At 32.3% G+C, this 20,081-nt stretch overlaps 1 protein-coding gene and 2 long non-coding RNA genes across 17 annotated transcripts; 1 reads left to right on the top strand and 2 right to left on the bottom strand.

The window, feature by feature from the left end:
- Window positions 1-101: 101 nt before the first annotated feature.
- LOC126928174 (uncharacterized) lies at window positions 102-19,888 on the bottom strand. Of its 3 annotated transcripts, none has more exons than XR_007716403.1 (4): window positions 19,647-19,888; window positions 19,225-19,418; window positions 15,711-17,284; window positions 102-1,459 (listed from the first exon to the last, which is right to left on the bottom strand). It is a non-coding gene; the product is annotated as an uncharacterized LOC126928174 (long non-coding RNA). The 3 variants fall into 3 exon arrangements; XR_007716405.1 differs by having other exon boundaries at window positions 102-1,455; XR_007716404.1 differs by lacking the exons at window positions 19,225-19,418; window positions 19,647-19,888 and adding an exon at window positions 17,350-17,542.
- LOC126928173 (omega-amidase NIT2-like) lies at window positions 8,220-13,056 on the bottom strand. Of its 13 annotated transcripts, none has more exons than XR_007716398.1 (7): window positions 13,042-13,056; window positions 12,859-12,962; window positions 12,486-12,744; window positions 11,259-12,215; window positions 10,498-10,687; window positions 9,887-10,055; window positions 8,220-9,607 (listed from the first exon to the last, which is right to left on the bottom strand). XR_007716398.1 is itself a non-coding variant. In XM_050744012.1 (5 exons), exons 3-5 carry the CDS (start codon window positions 9,972-9,974, stop codon window positions 9,131-9,133), a joined length of 414 nt encoding a protein of 137 aa, XP_050599969.1. In that variant the 5' UTR covers window positions 9,975-10,055; window positions 10,498-10,687; window positions 10,908-11,057; the 3' UTR covers window positions 8,220-9,130. The 13 variants fall into 13 exon arrangements, 5 of the variants coding, with proteins under 5 accessions (XP_050599969.1, XP_050599970.1, XP_050599968.1 ...); XR_007716399.1 differs by having other exon boundaries at window positions 12,501-12,744; XR_007716402.1 differs by having other exon boundaries at window positions 12,587-12,744.
- Window positions 15,357-16,170, top strand: LOC126928176 (uncharacterized). Its single transcript, XR_007716407.1, has 2 exons — window positions 15,357-15,540; window positions 15,713-16,170. It is a non-coding gene; the product is annotated as an uncharacterized LOC126928176 (long non-coding RNA).
- Window positions 19,889-20,081: the final 193 nt, after the last annotated feature.

Here is a 20,081-nt window from a genome sequence, read left to right as displayed (position 1 = left end):
GCCTTCTTGCTTTCCTGTATGGATGGAAACGCGTTCGAAAAGTAGAACGGAGTAATTAGCGATGCACGATCCCAGGCTGGTGAATATTTTTCCATCGGGAAAAGTCAGGTCGAGCGATACAAGATTTATATGCTCGTTCTGCCAGTTATTTCAACGTCTGTTACGCGATAGAAAATGAACATAAATGAATAATAAATGTATTACAGCCATAAAGATTGCTTGATGTACGCCACCGTTTTTCCCCTATTTCTCCGATACAATTTTCCTTTTTTTTTTCTTTGCCAAACACTTTACTAATCGGTACGTATTCGAATTATCCTCAATTATTCTCGGTTGTTTCCGTTTCCTTTGGATTTACATAAGTACTCGTTTGATGTACGTGCAGAGTGAGATAATAACTATTAACAGCTATAAAATAAGAAGCGAAAATACGTTGAAACTCGACTTCTAGATTCGCGAGACTTTGCAGAGCTTCGAAACTCTCGTGTTTCAAACCTAATAAAAAGTTGTAGAGGGAGAATTACATTGCGAGATCTGTTAAGGAAAATCGTATCGTTGTAATAGGATTATTTCAGCGAGGGAAATTCCGTGTTGCGTGTAACGCGTTGCAAAGCCATGAGCTTTCTTTCGGGTTAATATACATAATCGCCTTATCGAACTTTCCATCTAAACCGTTGCGCTCACACGTGAATTTTGCATTTCAATCTTCTTACTTGCAGTCCAGTCCAGTTTAGTGTGACTAAGCTAAATGTTTCAGCCCTTCCAGGTAGAATATGTTTTATAGAGAGACGTACAACTCTATGAAGGGGAGATCAATAAATTGGGTTATCTTTAAATCACTGACAATTATTTCATCGACACGATTTCACCGACAGCGAATCCACCGGCAATGTCTATCAAAGTTTATGTACCGATACACCGAGTGAAATCACCCACAATCATTTCACCAATATTCTCCTTTGTCGATAATTATCATGTTTGCCACTACATGTTATCGTTGATTATATGTCTTTATTTACACATTCGTTTACGCGCATAACGAGATAAACGAAGAAACGAAAATGATATGTTGTCATGATGTATTGTTAAATTACTAATTAACACGAGTTATATATCTACCTACATGAAAGCTTCTAAATATCAATTATAATTCATGAAAGCACACAAGCTATTTTGCTATACACAAATGGAATTATAAGGAAATGTTACGTGCTAATGATTTAACGAAATTTATTCTTCTGTACATTTGACATTTCTGTATTATTACTTGTGTACTTTCTGCTCTTGTTTACGTCATCGGAAGTAAAATTACGTTAAGCGAATCAGCTAATCTATTTGAGCGATTCAATGGCTCGGTCTTCTCTTATGCGACTACCAAGTAGAAGATAAGTTCTTGGTTATATAACATTTTATAACATCCAAATTAACTTTTTTTTTCTTTTTCGTTTTCTTTTTCTTTCTCTTTTTCTTTTTTTTCCTTTTTCTTTTTCTTTTTTTTCCTTTCTCTTTTTCTTTTTTTTTCCTGTTTCTTTTTCTTTTTTTCTTTACGTGGGGGAAATCCGCTCGGACACGAAACCACTTCTTAAGTGGCGTGGTAGTGAACATCGAAATTAACTGGGGCACTAATTAGCTGAATTACATTGGTAATTTTCTATAATTTATTACTCGAATATGGTAATTTTTTCTTAAAAAGTTTGCTTTTTCTACAATTATTTTACTACAAAACCCATCAAAAACATGATGTATGTATATATACCCTCAAATATTATCGGTTTATTCTCAAGCTATAGTTCAATTTCGGAAATTGCCAATTAAAATCATAGAAAAAAAAAAAAAACACAGAAAGTTCGTTAAAATATGCGATTTTCCAATCAAGATATAGAATTTATTCGAGTAATATAGATTACAGTAGCGATGGTGACGGCAACGATGAATGGACTGATTCTTCGTGCGAAAATAAATTGGAAGCGCAGAACGATGCATTGTTTCAGGGAATATCGATTTTCAAGCATGGTTTTAAAGTACGTGTGCGCGTGACTAGGTTTGTTAATTAATGCCGCTCCCAGGTTTTCAATATATAAATGTGACACCTACATATCTTTAAGCTTAAAACAATTGGACTAACAATTTCATTAAATTTAAATGAATATTTATCTTTTTAAACGCAACAATATTTTTAATGACAACTTCACGTGTAAATCAAGTGCATACATATTCGATCGTTCTTGAAAACCTGATTCTCTGCGAAGAGAAAAAATCCTTGAATAAAGATTTGATCTACGTTTTATATGCTACGTTTTACATCCACCTCTTTTCAGATATACCTCTCTATTTAAAATCATAGATCGTCACACTCTATAGGTATTTCCTTGAAAAGGTTAAAGTCGTTCTGTATAAAAGCTAATTCAAAGGGGAAGGAAATTCTGCGAAAAATTCTTTCAGATTTCCCTATGTTTGAGCTCGAATCAAAACAATCCTGTATAATAGGATAGGATGATAGGATGATTCTGTATTATTCCTTGTGTACTTTCTGTTCCTGTTATTTACAATAGGATGATTATGCGTTTAACTTCTCATAGAATCTCTCTGATTCCGTATGATATCGTCAATGTTTTTGAAATATGTTATTGATGTCGTAACGTCAACCGTTTCCAGTGCAAATTCAATTTCGAATCGCAATTTCCATGTTTGCGTGGCAAAAGCGTAAAATCGATAACGCACGCAAACATGTCTTCTTTGCTAATGGCGTACTATAAATATAAATATTTGAATAAATATTGCGAATTTCATATTGCTAAAAGATTTATACTATTTGTTCGTAAATAATCGTCGGATCTATATTTAAGTGGAAACTGCTGCATTAGATCTCTTTTCTTACTTAAAATTATTTGGATTGGTAACTTGGATGTAACATGTAATTTATTCTTCTTTTATAAATAGTGTACAGAAGATACCAATTCAGAGAAATGGAAGGAAAGTCTAAAAGCAAAGAAAATCTACAGGAAGATGAAACGTTCGAGCCTTGCCAGGCTATATAAGATGCTAAGTAATCTTCCTAGTCCTGCAGTTCTTTCTATTTCGATCAATAATTATTGGTATATGTTAGGAATGCAATTAGAATTTTTGTCCTCAAGCAAAGTATAATTTCAATTTTGTATGTAAACCAAAATATTAAATATCAAATAACCATCAAATAAAATTATATTGTATGGACTACTGTTTCTTTAAATATTTGAATATTTGGTAAATATTGTTTATTTAAATATTTTAAATTGCATGGAAAAAAAATGATGCAAATAAATCATAGGGCATTTTAACTAAAGAGACCAATATCTATTTAACTGTGATTAAATCGTCACCGTTTAACGCTCTATCTCTTTTATTAACTGTGCCTTGTTAAACTACAGAAGATTACAGAGGATGCGTTTTTTTGATAAACAAACGTTCTGACAAATACGGCAGCAAAATCAGATATATAGATTCTTACAACAGCAGTTATATTCTATGAATTCCGTTTTTCAGAAGCTTTATTTGTGAAACGACAATTCGCCAGAGTACGGATTCACTGTAGTTATAGCTGTAGGATCTCTATCTAGTTGACAGATCTGCTTTACGTAAAGAATTCCTGTCTCTTGTTCTACCTTATCGCGATTCTTTCCTCACCTTATACGCTTTGTCGAGGAAAGTAATATCGCTACATATCTCGGCTCCGGTTACAATAATTAGTTTCCGCCTAAACTGTTAGAACCACGTAGCACGCACTCTACTCTCGTTTTTTAAACATTCAGGCCATCTGATCGCATGCGACGAGTTTTATGTTAATCCCGACCAATTACAATATCTTTCTCTCGTTTACAAGGGACGACGAGACTGGCAGTTGCGTGCTTTCCAAAGCAAAAGCCGCGATATCTGCATGATAACCTAACGTCAACCGATTTTGTTGTACTATTCTTAAGTGGACTTCGTTTGTACCACTTTCGTAACAAAAATAGAATATCTAGAACACAGCATTCCGTTATGCGATATTGTCAATTTCTAACATCTGAAACATCAGAGATAATTTTTTCCCTACAGTTGTAAATTTGTGTGAAAAATTACGAACGTAAAGGTGTTTGGCGCATGTACAGTTCCCCCCTCCCCCTCCCCCCTCCAACCTTCATTTGCGTAGACATGCTAGAAAGATCCACTTTTCGACGGTGAAACCGTTAGTATTAGTATTAGTGTTATAATATATTTGACTAATGGTTCTCAAATACTAGTTTTGCTAAAGCAATGGTGGAATTGGAGCAATTCCTTCTTCTTTCATTCTTTGAATAACCTGAATTTTCAAATAGTCTAGTGACGATTGATCCGTACAATTAATCGATTTCTTTTTATTACAGAAGTGCAAGAAGTTCCGCTTTGAACGCAGATGTTGCAACATCGAATGCCTAAACCCCACAGAAGATCCGATCGAATTTAATGTCACTACCGTCGATGACTCACCCAGAAATGGTTCACTTCAGAACCATAGTCCCATATCTGGAAGCGTCAATCACTATGTGTCACATAGTCATATGTGGACGCTGAGCTTATTGATGGTAATTGTAATATTTTAATTTTTTTTATTCTATATTTTGAAATACTTTGAAATTACTTACTTGCGAATTACTTTGAAAAGTAATTCGCAAAGTAATATAAAATAATACTACTGATTTGTGTCTCTTTCAGAATTTTTTCTTAATCTCTTGTTTTTTTCCAGTGCAATCCCTTTTATCGGAAGTTACTTGATTGCTTTATTTCCTATTAGGTGGTGACCTGCTGCTTTCTTGGGGTTTAGGCGACTGATTGCTTCTATGATCTCTGCACAAGTGAAGGGTTCAATAGGAGGGGACATTTATGTTACTATCACGGGGGAATGATCAGAGGAGAGATCAGCCGAGGAATCCAGCTATGAATCTATTGCCCAGGGTGTCCAGTAAGTTGTCAAAGTTGTTAATTGTTATCTGTGTTAGCGTAGTGAATAAACACATTGATGTTCGGTGTTTCAATTATCAGAATTATAATCGATGTTAAATGTATAGAGTGTGAAAAAATTATTTGTTATAGCTGTGGAAGATGGAGATCTGTTAGAGAAAATGGATCATGAAATTGATCTTGAGTATAATTTTCAGACAAAATTTTTTATTGCATCATAAAGTACTCATCACGAGAAACGAAAGTTTCAGAAAACCCATTTTTTTTTTCTTTTTTTTTTTTTGGTTCTATGTATCCAAGGTCGAGAATAAACTATGTGCACGTTTCTTGTATTCGTTTCTTGTATTTTTATGAGGAATTCAGTCTTTTTACGCCACAAGAGTCTCAACGTTTTCGTTTCCACGCCTACGTTACGCTCGTTAAACACGTTCCAACAAGACCATGAATAAGGGTAACAGCTTTAATGTTTTCACATGTGTTAATTTATTATTTTAGACCTTAAATATTTTATTTATAAAATCTTTATTTAAACAAGTTACCATTGTCGCTACAATAAATCAATGAATGAAATCAGTTTAAATTTAAAATATCATTTCATAATTTCTCGTCACTTGTATCTAAAAACAACAAAAAAACGGTGTACCCACATCGTGCGTAGACGGGAAATTAAAACAGTGGAGCTTAATTGAAACACTGATCATATTCCGCGATTGTAAAACAATAATAGAAAATCGTGTTTCTTTCGAAGGGTATGAAATTGTCAGGAGATTATGCCATAAATGAAATTGGAAACTGGCTGGTCAAAGGTATTAAACTCAATTAAACTGAACTGTGTTATATTGTACAAAGGCTAGAGAACTGCTACCAAATATCTGCTAGTTTAAAGGTGTCCCTTATAAATTATAATTATATTTCAAATTCAATCTCCTAATAATAAGTAAATTAATATTTTACCTAAAATCTGTGATATAGATAACAAAAATAAATTCTTTACATTATTCGTTAGTTTGCAATATAATTAGAATATTCTTTATTTTTATTTTCTGGTGTCTTTGTTATTCTTAAAAGATAAACTGCTTATTTACAAATTTAACACTGCATATGCTATTAATAAATCATTTTATATTTAATTTTGCAACCTTCAGTCATTGTTAAAACTTGTTGACAATACTGTCGGTTAATAGAAATTTCTAAAATCCCCTTGTTTCTATTCGATTAAAGGGTATATTGCAGAAACTATGTTAGCTACAGTGTTAGCTACAAATCACCTGTGTCACTCCGTTAAACTTATACACAATAGTATTGTTTCTTGTTTTCATTTAAAATAAAATATGTTATTGTAGGAATGAAGCAGAATGTTCAAATAATTGAAACAACTTTTTGTCCTATAACTAGTGCCTTTCATTTTAAAAATTAAAAAATTTTTAATCAACGATATTTGGAAGTTTCGATCTAAAATGACCAGGAATTGAAACAGAAAATATTTTGATGCCAATAAATACATATTCTTCACACATAAAACAAATATGAAAACAAAAATCGATGTATATGAATGAATTTTGAAATGGGAAGGAATTATATGATTATACCCATTTTCTGTTGCGTTTAATTGTTTCAATTGATGTCTCATGAGAATTTTCATCGAATTTTTTAGAGATCCTGGCTGTAAGGTCTTTTTAAAATTATAAGAACAGATTCAAACTATAACATTTGAAAACTTGTGCTTACAAAACTTACTTGTTTCTCATAATTATTTAAATGAATCTATTCGGCATTTTGAGTGACCGTCCCTTTATGGCTCGGACGGCACCTCTCCTTCCTTTGGGAAATTCCGAATTATCTGTCCTCCCCGAGCTGCAAACCTGATGACTTAGACAGTAGGGAAAAACATCAGGGAAAACCTCTGGCTAGAAAAGTACGATAGACGAACAAAATTTAACGGCTGATGGGGAGTATCAACAACATACAAGGACAATCATCAACAAAGTGTCGTACCGTGCGGGTGAAATACTGGAGTTTCAATAAGATCTTATAACCATCGAGTTCAGAACATCAAACTTTGTTTGCATAAAGCAAGTGTAAACAAAGTGTCAAATTACACTAACACTCGATCTATTAAATCCGTTCCACCTTGAGCGTTAATTCATTCGAGGTTCGTGGTATCGATCGATCGGTCGGACGTGCCCGCTGGCTCTTTAGTTGATGATTTGTAACAGAATCCTTGCATTAACACAGATTCTCAGAACACACAACTTCACCCAGCAGATATCGATTACAGTCAGTTGTCACTAACAATGCTTTTATCAACAATTTCTTTACCTGTTGATCCTCTGGAAGTTTTAACTATATTATATTCTCTAGGAACAGTAAGATTTTAATGATATAACTTTACTAATGAGATCTTAATGTCATAAACGGTATCGAAACTTCTTAATTAATGTCGTTATCGAAGAAGAGACTCGTAATCTTCTCAAACGAAGAGCACTTGATGTTTACAAGTAGAACTCGATATCTTAGTTTCTTAAAATGTGTTTCTGTGTTTACTTTCTAAATGTAAACTTTATTCAAAACGAGCCGTTCATTCGTTACAGGCCGTTAATAAAATTGCACGTTGCACAAAGGAATTGCCGTTAATAATTTAAGATTCTCTGCTCGTCGTACAGGGTATATATCGTAATTATTCACGACGATCGTAACGTTTAAGTCCAATTCGAGCTTAAAATCCCACGTGAGCTATACTACCACAATAGCCTGAATTTCTATTTGTTCGTTTACTGCCTGTTCGTACTCGGAGCATCCGTTGTAAATTACAGCAAAATCTTCTAATGTGTTCCAGAATATGTCTTCATGGAATTTTAATAATTTATTAAATCTATAGATAACAAATGTAAAACTTACTAATTTATAATTAATATAAAATAAGAGAGCACGAAACTTCCTATTTTATGGACATATTAAATATTTGTAAAAAATTCTGTATCATTAGTATCACTTTAATTACTTTAAAGGATATAATCCCATAAAGCCGTGACCCCTGAAAGAATCGATGTTCACGCGTGACAAATTGGCGTCGTATGAAAGTTCCGGTATGAACGTTACTAGAGCTGATACCAGCTAGGGGCACAGGTATATGTTCTGGGTTCATTATATATTTATAAAGGGCTGCCGACTCAACGAGTGGTCCGGGTAAATTTAAATTGTAAATAGACAGAGATTTCAAGTAAAAGCCTGGATAAGAGCGGATATGGTATGAGAGTCTGTGGTGGAAAGAGGAACAGGCTGCTTTTATTTGTAAAGTTTGAATTTCCTCGATATCGAAGGTGTTTAAGCCGCAAGTGTGTTTCATGTTAATCGTTCGTGTTAATTCATTCGAGACCGAGATTTTATTGTAATACGATTCCTGGGTGTCAGTACGATCTGAATGTTTTGTTAGAATGATACTGTGCTTTTCTCTCTCTGGAATATTCTTTTCATATTTTAATTTTAAGTCGATGACAATCTTAAATTTTATGCCTCATGTTTTTAAAATATAAAATTATATACTATGTTATACTATAATATATTATGTACAGTTATATATATTATGCCTACTGATTGATATGAATTTCTTTCGGTCTCGAATGCGTTAAAACGGAGCGCAAAGAAGTCGAAATTACTTATTGTAATTGGTAAAACATCGTGAAAGGCAGACAGATACAAGAAAGAAGTTAAACTATAAATTATATTTGCGACATTGTTATGTTTTTGCTTTCTTTAAGCCTTTCATCAAGACAGCCGATCTATAAATATTAATCGACCAATTTCTCTAAGCTTGTAACTTCAAATTAATGTTTATATATATAAAGAGTTACGTATTAATCTATCTAAATATTTAAAAAGATGTTTAATGTTATAAATGATGGATATTAAAGATGTTCAAAAGAACGTAGTCTTCGCGTGTTCTTTATCATATCCCTGATCAAAGACATTCCAATATTATTACAATATCCAATTACATATTGATACACAAGATATACAGATTATTATTTATAACATTTTGGTTTTCTTAATTGAGTTATTCATTTAGTACAAATGATAAGTAATTAGTAATAAGTCATAAAAAAAAAAAAAAAAAAAAAAAAACGGTATTGTAGTAGAAATATTATAAGAAAACATTTTCTGTTTCAGTGTAGAGTTACTCCTTTTTATAGACAGTGTCGTACAAATCCGTACGTCTTTGAGAAAATGTAGGTATCTGAGCCCTTACTTCCTCAACAACTTTCAAATCTGAGAGAAAAGAAAAACATACGAAGTAATAAGTAATGCTTGCTAATAAATTCAGCAAATACAGAGGGAGCCGGCAAAATCGATGAACCAACGAGACTAAAAGTTAATTACATCATGGATTTCTCGCTTTTAATGTTAAGCTGGAAATTACCGATATCGGTGACCACCATATTTTCCTGAGTTTCCAAATCATAAAGGATTTTCCCCCAGGGATTTGTCAACTGTGTATGTCCCCATGCGACATAACTTGCTGAAGGAACACGAGCCGGTGATATACAGGCGACGTATAATTGATTGTCATTCGCTCTGGAACGCTGAAGTAATGACCAGTGCAGTGGTCCAGTGGTCATATTGAATGCCGCCGGATATATCAGCATTTGGCAACCTAACACAGAGAAACGGGAAATACGAGACCACTGAATTTTAGTTAACTTTGTAGCTGCACAGTCCATATTCCATAATTTATGAATATGCGAGAACAGTCCTCTTGTCGTGCTTCTAATTCTTTTATTTATTTCATTTTCAGCGAATATACTGGTTTTTTAAATTAAGCTCCTTTTTATACAGAGTTACAGATTATATTGATTATATTTTATATAGAATATATTTAAGAAAGATAGTTACTTTCATGCTAGTTAAGTATTGTTCGATTAAGCTACTGTACCTTTGTTCCGATAAATGCGTGCCATTTCCTCGAATCTGATATCATAGCAAATGCCAATACCTATTTTGCAGCCCTTCACATCAAACATTGTTAGGGAATTACCAGGACTGAGTGAATCACTCTCTCGGAAAGTAATCTTGTTGGGAATGTCGATGTCGAATAGATGTACCTAATAACATAAAAATATAGTTGCTAACTCTATTGCTGTAACTTTTGTAATTTAACATCAATGTTACGAACTTCTAAACTTTAATTGTTTTTTATTTAATAACTGACAGCGTTTTTATCACTTTCTTTTATTAAAAAGTTTTATCATTTAATAATATTTGAGAAGGAATATTTTTTAAGAAAAACTAAGTTTTTTCCTATGTGAAAAATTTATATTACAAAACAAATATATTGTACAAAAATTTATATATTATATTACGACAAAAATGTATGTTTCTCGTATCAAAACGTATTTTATAAACCTATAACATATTTTTTAAATTATAGAATTGGTTATAGTACACGTATGTACATATGCATATTCCTAAATTATTCCTAGATAGAGTCACTTTCTCCACCCCAATATTTTCAATTTCAAAGCCACATGGAGGTATATTATTTACCTTCCGGTGTTTTGCTATCAAAGTTCCATCGGGACCCCAAATAGTACAGGTATTGTACAATTTATCGCCCTCTATTTCAGGTATCGTACCACCAACTACATAAATGCTGTTTTCCTTAGCTGCCTTCGATAAAGCAACGCTCGTTTCACCGTTTCATCAGGAATACTCTCGGCGTATTTTGGAAACTATTCTGCATTGCAATATTTCAATTAATGAAAAATAACTGTCCTTTGTTCCAACCATAAATTAGGTTGAAATGTTTGTCAATTTTTTATTTTTTAAATTATTAAAATAACTAAATTTTATATTTAGATTTACTTAAATATATAATTACTTAGATAATAGTACATATAATAAATTGTTTCTACAGGTTCAAGATGAAAAATGAATATTTAGAAATGTTTAATTACAATCATGCTATTTGGGTCAGTACCAGTGACTTGTTACTTAACGACTTTGCTAGTACTTTTTGAAACATAAAGTTAGATTTTAACTAACTTTAATTTTTAACTATTATAGGTGGAATTATAAATACAAAATAATTGATAATACTAGTTTATAAGTACCTAATTATTAGTATCTTAAAAAATATATTTATACAAAAATCACGATAATCATAAAAATGGGGAAATTCTATATTCTCGAGTCAATTCACAATCTTTATGGAAGTATGAACGTTAAGGTAATTTGTCTACTTTTACTTTTTTCTATATAGTTGTTATACATATAATAAATTATTAGAAAAAGAAACAAATTATTACGTATTCCATATGGTGAATTAAAGCATTCAGGAAGAGCGATAATATCAGCATTATGCTCTTTCGCGCTTGAAATGTAGGAAACTGCCCGCTCTACATTTTTGCTTTTTACTTCATTTACTTGAAGTTGTACCAACGCCAAGCGAAATGCTAAAATGTTGGAAAAGTTAAATACACTCGGTTATATATTTCCCATACTTTTTATTTATAAATACTTTATACATAGTGAATACTTACTCGACATCGTTCGCACTACTTGTTTAACGATGTTCGTAAGTATCATAATGTTCTTTGAGGTTATGTATGGTATTACTCGATATCAACATTACGTAAGCAATACGCGGGGATTTTTAATAATTATTGATAAAGTTTAGGACATTAACTTTGATGTAATTGTAAACATTATTACATATTATAATTAAATGTAATTTTCAGTTAAGGGTAAGAAAAGAAATATACTTTTGTAAAAATACACTTTATTATAAAATCTGTATAAATAAAATTGTACAATTTATCTTGAAAGTAAAATGACCGAATACGTTCCTGGAAAATATTACTGCCTACTAAATGATCGAGATCTTGATCTTTCTCGTCGTCTCGTTTTTTACTTGATCTTTCAGACGAGCAATCGTACTTCTTACGTTTCTTTGACTTCTTCAATCTTTTTAATTTATAAGAATCATTACTATTAGAGTTACTTCTTTCTCTCCGTCTCTTCTTTTCAGAATCACTATCGCTGTCATCATTAGATTCGGAGCGCCTTTTTCGTCTTTCTGATTTTTTATCCCCCACTTTATCATACTTGTTCTTATTGTGCATCGTACTTCCGATTTTCTTTCTTTTATTACTACTTTTGTTCTTCACCGTCTTCGGGGTCAGGGGACATTGATCTTTTTCTATCCATCTTTTGCTTGAGTCCCTTGGATTCCTTGTCCTTATATTCCTCATACTTTTTTGTATCTGAAATTAACCCCATAAAATACTGAAATCTAAAACCTCTACATTTATCATATTTTATATAAAGATAGAAGGGACCTTTAAAAAATTGCATGCAACAACACACTTACAGGTACTCTTGAATTAGTTTTTCTACATGTCCGATTATGTCTTTATATGTATATGTCAATTCAAATTTATTTTCTTAAATGTCCCTTAATGAAAAACTAACACTTCATATTAACTTTGAACTTTTGAGTTCTTAGAATATTCTGATTTAGTCACTGGCTGTACCATAAATTCATTTACAGATATTATATTTCCACCAAGAGCTAGTTTTATTATGAGCCTTCCTGCATCATCATCGAATCCTTCTATTTGACCATAATTATTACTTTGTTCTCCAGCTATAATTTTCACAAATGTTCCTTTCTCGATTTTAACTTCTTCCTCTTCTTTTTTGAAATCTGTATTTTTCTTCTGCAATGCTACTTTGTCTGCTCCAAGACCCATACCTTTTGGTCGTAATTCTGGTATGACAGCTGCTACTAATCTGTAATAGTTAGAATAAACGATTGTGAAATAAAAAATGATGTTCTCTGTTTACTTTCCAATAAGTGATGTATTAAATACATATAATTAATTTAATCCAGAGTAAAATTCATACTTTTCATTTCAACCAATTCCCTTTCCTGGTTGCCATCCCATTCCCCTTAACATTGCTACACCAAAAGCATCAATAGGAATTTTTTCATAATCTTCTAACGTAGACTGAAAAATACAAAACGATATTTATAATATGCAAATGTAATACATCTGTGCATTGCACATCAATATGTTGATAACGTACCTGTTCTTTGCCTCTTAATGATTCATCTTCTACTAAAGGTAAAGTTAAATCATTTGTTTTAGTTTCATATTTATTCTTTGACTTAAGTTCCCCAATGATTTCTTTAGTCGCTTGCTCTTCTAAAGTAACAACTTTATTTTCACTATCTTCAACTGGCTCTTTCTTTATTGATATTATTGGCGATGTTTTTCCATTAGATAGCTTTGATTTTGCCTCGTTAACACTAGCGTCTCCTACCTTTTCCTTATCTGCCTTCGGAAGGAAAATGTCTGCATCTATTTTATTAAGAATTCTATCATGCCAGGTTTTTGAACCTAGTAATGGAATAATTAGAGGTTCATCTTTTTTTTCTTCCTCATTGAAATAAAAAAATTGTTTTCAAATATATATATTCCGCTATTGGTGATTTTTATAGGTTAGGTTGAGGTTATATGTTTCTTGATTATAAATTTTACTTTTTGAACTCACCCTATTACTTTAATACCTTTCTCATCAAGGCATTCAATGTAATCAACTTTCTTTTTTTCTTGTGGAATAGCATTTTTTAACACAGGTTTCTTAATAGATTTCGCAAAACCGAAGGAAATCTTCTTTCCTTCTTCTGCCATTTATTTGTTATTTTAACACTGACTTATAGATCAATACACATGTATATACTAGACATAAAGATTGATGTCACTTGAATCTACGTACATGAATCTGATATCTTATTATACTTTATTAATCTACTCAAAATTACTTGCACATTACTAAAATTTCATTCCGACAATGTATCAAGCGTCTGAATAAGTGACATTAAAGTAAACATATATCAAAGAGGAAATAAGAAGAACTGACGCCTATGGTTTTCTATGTTACAGAGCTAGTGCTGCATCATACGGCCAAATGCCGAAGGTGGCTTATGCTAGTATATACCTGCCTATACGTTTCAATGAGAAAATCGATATTATGTGTTCATGTGAAAATTCACATTTCCCTAGGAGCTGTATTTTGATAGATTTAAGCTTCTAATGGAGCATTTTAAACGTATAGAGTATACTATGAAGTAGATAGTAGTGCGGATCATTTTATATTCATAGAAAGTTTGAATGTATAGAAATGTACAAAATGCTCATGATATGCAAAAATATGCAAAATATTCAAAGTAAACCAATCATCAAAAAGTTTAGAAGGTGAAACAAATTTCTTTAATAACACCTAGATTAATTTTTATTTGTTAACAATCCCATATATAACCATAGCTTTCGCCCGGCGCATATACGCGCCCATACATGCGTTAATAAGATAAGAGGAAATAAAAGACAGATTATCGATAAAATACACTAACACATATGTAATACGTGGAGATATTACCACTCAGATTACACATATTATATATTATAAGGGAAGATGTATACCACGTATACATATATGTAGAACGAACATTTCAAACTTGTTTATAACGCGTGCGCACACATACATGCACGCACACGAACAATTTTTCGAACGATAATTATATTAATGATATATATTATGATAACCATTTATATTTTTTAAAATATGTTCTTATGGCATACATATTTATTCCACGCTTCATATCTATCCACATCCGTAACTGTAGGTGACATTGTTTTTTAACAATTTTGCTATTATTTCATAATTCTTTAATTCATATTTCAAAGTCGTAACAGATGTTTCTTTTTTTTCAAGTTTTTCCCACATTGGACTTATTTCTAGCAGCCATGCTTGCTTACAAAGCAATTTTATATCCGCGCAAGAATATTTTTCAGTAGATTTTATTATGTGGTTTACAATATCCATATTCTCTAATAACTGGTTGCTAAGGTATTATTTGAACATATCGAGTCGAGTAACTTCATTTGGTAATGATACGTATATTTTCTTTTCGAGGCATCTGCGTAAAGCTGCATCAATGTCCCTAATAATATATTTACAATAAATATTATTGTTCTGTTATATTAATAATAACGAAGGAATATTCCGAACAACACAATAATTAAGATTAAGATAATGAATAATTATGATATTAAGATATTTTCTACTTAGAAAACATTGAAATAGCGTGATATACATAGCAAGGGCAATTAGTTGCAGCCAAAAGAACTACATTAGAATTTTCGTTAGATACTAATCCATCCAATCTAGAAAGAAGTTCTGATCTGAATCTCTTTGCAGGTTCAGACAATGTACAGTTTACTCCTTTATTTGTGCCTATCCAGTCAATCTCGTCGATAAAAATAATTGTAGGCGAATAATTATAGGCAAGTTCAAATAAAACCTGCTCAGTTTAACAAATGTATTTATTATTTATTAACTTTTTTTTTCTTTTTCTTTTTTTCCCTTTTTCTTTTTCTTTTTTTTGCTTTCTCTTTTTCTTTTTTTTCCCTTTTTCTTTTTCTTTTTTTTCCTTTTTCTTTTTCTTTTTTTTTACGTGGGGAAAATTCGCTCGGACACGAAGCCACTTCTTAAGTGGCGTAGTAGTGAACATCCAAATTAACTGTTTTTTTCTTTTTCTTTTTTTTCCTTTCTCTTTTTCTATTTTTTTCCATTTTCTTTTTCTCTTTTCCCTTTCTCTTTTTCTTTTTCTTTTTTTTTTTTTTACGTGGGGAAAACTCGCTGGGACACGAAGCCACTTCTTAAGTGGCGTGGTAGTGGACATCCAAATTAACAGTTTTTTTTCTTTTTCTTTTTCTTTTTTTCCTTTCTCTTTTTCTTTTTTTTTCTTTTTCTTTTTCTTGTTTTTTTTACGTGGGGGAAATCCGCTCGAACACGAAGCCACTTCTTAAGTGGCGTGGTAGTGAACATCCAAATTAACTTTTTTTTTCTTTTTCTTTTTCTTTTTCTTTTTTTCTTTCTCTTTTTCTTTTTTTCCTTTTTCTTTTTCTCTTTTTCCTATCTCTTTTTCTTTTTTTTCCTTTTTCTTTTTCTTTTTTTTTTACGTGCAGGAAATCCGCTCGGACACGAAGCCACTTCATAAGTGGCGTGGTAGTGAACATCCAAATTAACTGGGGCACTAATTAGCTGAAGCTTCTAGTCAAACCTGGTATCAGTCTTTGTACGCAAAGGCATTCATTACAATCGTTTAAAGTTTGAAGAAACACCGTTACAAATTCGTGATATAAGAGTAAGCGATTCAAAACTCGGATTCATTTGTTGGAACGACGCCGTGGGCAAAAGTACATAATGGTAAATTTTCTTCCAAGACCAATTGATAGCGCTGACGTAATTAAAATGTGACGATATTGCCAGCGACGTTTCTCCAAATAGACGACTAACTTATTTACGAATTGCCGACACACAATTGCCGCTGGTAATACGGTTAGTAATCACTTTATTGAATTTTCTCTTGACGTGACATCGTCGAGTTCCTAGAGAGATTCTTCTCCCTTGCAAAACTATGTTTCTGCAACGCATGTATTTGTTGAATTACCGTTCGTGAACAAGTCCTTCTCTTTATTACATGTAATAGATTCTTCTTTTGAAGTTTTAAATTACATTGGTAATTTTCTATAATTTATTACTCGAATATGGTAATTTTTTCTTAAAAAGTTTGCTTTTTCTACAATTATTTTACTACAAAAGCCATCAAAAACATGATGTATGTATATATACCCTCAAATATTATCGGATTATTCTCAAGCTATAGTTCAATTTCGGAAATTGCCAATTAAAATCATAGAAAAAAAAAAACACAGAAAGTTCGTTAAAATATGCGATTTTCCAATCAAGATATAGAATTTATTCGAGTAATATAGATTACAGTAGCGATGGTGACGGCAACGATGAATGGACTGATTCTTCGTGCGAAAATAAATTGGAAGCGCAGAACGATGCATTGTTTCAGGGAATATCGATTTTCAAGCATGGTTTTAAAGTACGTGTGCGCGTGACTAGGTTTGTTAATTAATGCCGCTCCCAGGTTTTCAATATATAAATGTGACACCTACATATCTTTAAGCTTAAAACAATTGGACTAACAATTTCATTAAATTTAAATGAATATTTATCTTTTTAAACGCAACAATATTTTTAATGACAACTTCACGTGTAAATCAAGTGCATACATATTCGATCGATCTTGAAATCCTGATTCTCTGCGAAGAGAAAAATCGTTTGAGGTGGCCGTGTTGTGAGTTATACTTGTAGTAGTTAGTAGGCCTGTTCCGCTGTAATTGTCACTGGGGGCTGTAGATGTCGCTGCCGGGGTACTGCTGATTTTTCGGCTTGTCGAGTGCCGCCACACCTTGAATAAAGATTTGATCTACGTTTTATATGCAACGTTTTACATCCACCTCTTTTCAGATACACCTCTCTATTTAAAATCATAGATCGTCACACTCTATAGGTATTTCCTTGAAAAGGTTAAAGTCGTTCTGTATAAAAGCTAATTCAAAGGGGAAGGAAATTCTGCGAAAAATTCTTTCAGATTTCCCTATGTTTGAGCTCGAATCAAAGCAATCCTGTATAATAGGATAGGATGATAGGATGATTCTGTATTATTCCTTGTGTACTTTCTGTTCCTATTATTTACAATAGGATGATTATGCGTTTAACTTCTCATAGAATCTCTCTGATTCCGTATGATATCGTCAGTGTTTTTGAAATATGTTATTGATGTCGTAACGTCAACCGTTTCCAGTGCAAATTCAATTTCGAATCGCAATTTCCATGTTTGCGTGGCAAAAGCGTAAAATCGATAACGCACGCAAACATGTCTTCTTTGCTAATGGCGTACTATAAATATAAATATTTGAATAAATATTGCGAATTTCATATTGCTAAAAGATTTATACTATTTGTTCGTAAATAATCGTCGGATCTATATTTAAGTGGAAACTGCTGCATTAGATCTCTTTTCTTACTTAAAATTATTTGGATTGGTAACTTGGATGTAACATGTAATTTATTCTTCTTTTATAAATAGTGTACAGAAGATACCAATTCAGAGAAATGGAAGGAAAGTCTAAAAGCAAAGAAAATCTACAGGAAGATAAAACGTTCGAGCCTTGCCAGGCTATATATGATGCTAAGTAATTTCATTTTGACAATGGTCCAACATCTTAGATTTAATCAAAGCCGCTGGAATACGCCAAATATTTCATATCTGACTTAAACATGTACTGCGACGAGCGAAAAAAGTAAACACATAAATGTAAAAGACTAATTTTTCAAGTGATCGGTAAAGATTAGGTAACAGTAACTACAAGTTATTATTAACGAAATGTAATAGTTAATTTTCATTAGCATTAATAATGTACAAAACATTTTACAAAAATGGACATCTCAAACCATGTTTACAGTTTTGCACATTAATTATACTCGTCGAATCAAGGTTTCAACATAGGTATTTCGTCCACTAGTACTACTTCACGTTTATTATATCCAATAGAATTAACTACTATTTAGGTAAATTATTTTGTGGAATGGTCAAATAATGCTCTTTTCTCATTATACCTTCGACATTCGCTTTCTACATAAAATCAACGGGCTGTGTTTACACTTTTGCTTGTCACGGCGTATCAAGGAAGATTGAAATGTAAAGTAATTCGCACAAAAAAGTAGATATTAGTATTGATGTTATTGTATTCCATATTTGACCTTAAAATATGAATAAAATCAGTCTAAGTATTAATGAAATTTCAAACATTTTTTCTAAAACAACGGAACTTTCCTTTCTAATGAGCACTATATGATGCAATAGAAAAACAATTTGACACTGAAAATTGTGGTCAAGATCAATTTTGCGCTACACTTATTTAACCAATTTTCATCAAATCGAAGGTGTAGAATGGCTTGAAAAAAATACCGCGATAAATACTTTTTTGACACTTTGTACAAAGGTGTATATCAATGTGTATATCGATACACATACTCTGTATGTGCATATCCGTGGTATGTATATCCGTTTTTCGAAGCAAAATGTCATCTACCTGTTCAAAAGAGCAAAGCAAAAACACTACATAGAGGGTTTGTTACTGTTAACACTCTCTATTTCCGTGCGTAAAGTATCCAACCAGATATCCAGGAACAGCTTTCAGGGAACGAGATTGAATATTTGATCGAATATATTTAATATGGCAATGTTACGTATAACAATATACGTATGGAATTTTAAAAGTCACGAGGGTTGCAGCGGACTCAATTTTAATGTACATTAAACATTTTGCTCATTGATGACCTTACCTTAATTTTTTTCTCCTTCCTCACTTTCTTCTCCTATGCGAGTGACACAGCAAGATTGATAGTAACAAGCGATTTCATTAAAACACAATCTCCTTTTCCATTTGATAAACACGATACGAGACGAGGGAATGATTTAGGAACACGACTTTCGAGCGGTTTCAACAACTATTAAGTTTCATTTATAGCAACGAACACTGCCAAAGACGTAATCGATAAGAATCGCGTAGGTGCCGTAGATGACGTAGATGAAAAAACGTAGATCAAACGTAAATGACGAAATTATACATTAATTTATTTTAACGCGTTAAAATTACGCTAATGACAGTTGCTCCATTCAATTTGTTCACATATTTGAGCCTTATATGGAACAAAGTGAACGGAGCATCTGCAAGCGTGTTAACTGGACAACGACGAATTTTCACATCTACTCCACGAAGCTTCACATATATCAATGACCACTGCCGTAGTCATGGTCAAACATAGATGACGAAGTTATGTATTGATTCACTTTAACACGTTCAGATTACGCTAGTGACACTTGCGCAGTACTATTTGTTCATATATTTAAGCCCTATATGCAACAAAGTGAACGTAGCATCAGCAAGCGTGTTAATTGGACAACCACGAATTTTCACATATATTGCACGAAGATTCGTATATAACAATGATCACTGCCATAATCATGGTCAAACGTAGATGACGAGATTATGCATTAATTCACTTTAAAAATTACGCTAGTGACAGTTGCGTCGTTCTATTTGTTCATATATTTAAGCCCTATATGCAACAAAGTGAACGTAGCATCTGCAAGCGTGTTAGTTGGACAACGACGAATTTCGTTTCGCAAACACCGACAC

This window comes from Bombus affinis, unplaced genomic scaffold (genome assembly GCF_024516045.1).
Source record: "Bombus affinis isolate iyBomAffi1 unplaced genomic scaffold, iyBomAffi1.2 ctg00000629.1, whole genome shotgun sequence".
Classification (NCBI taxonomy): Eukaryota; Metazoa; Arthropoda; class Insecta; order Hymenoptera; family Apidae; genus Bombus; species Bombus affinis.
The sequence above is the reverse complement of the archived record's forward strand: the minus strand, read 5'-3'. Positions and strand labels throughout refer to the sequence as shown.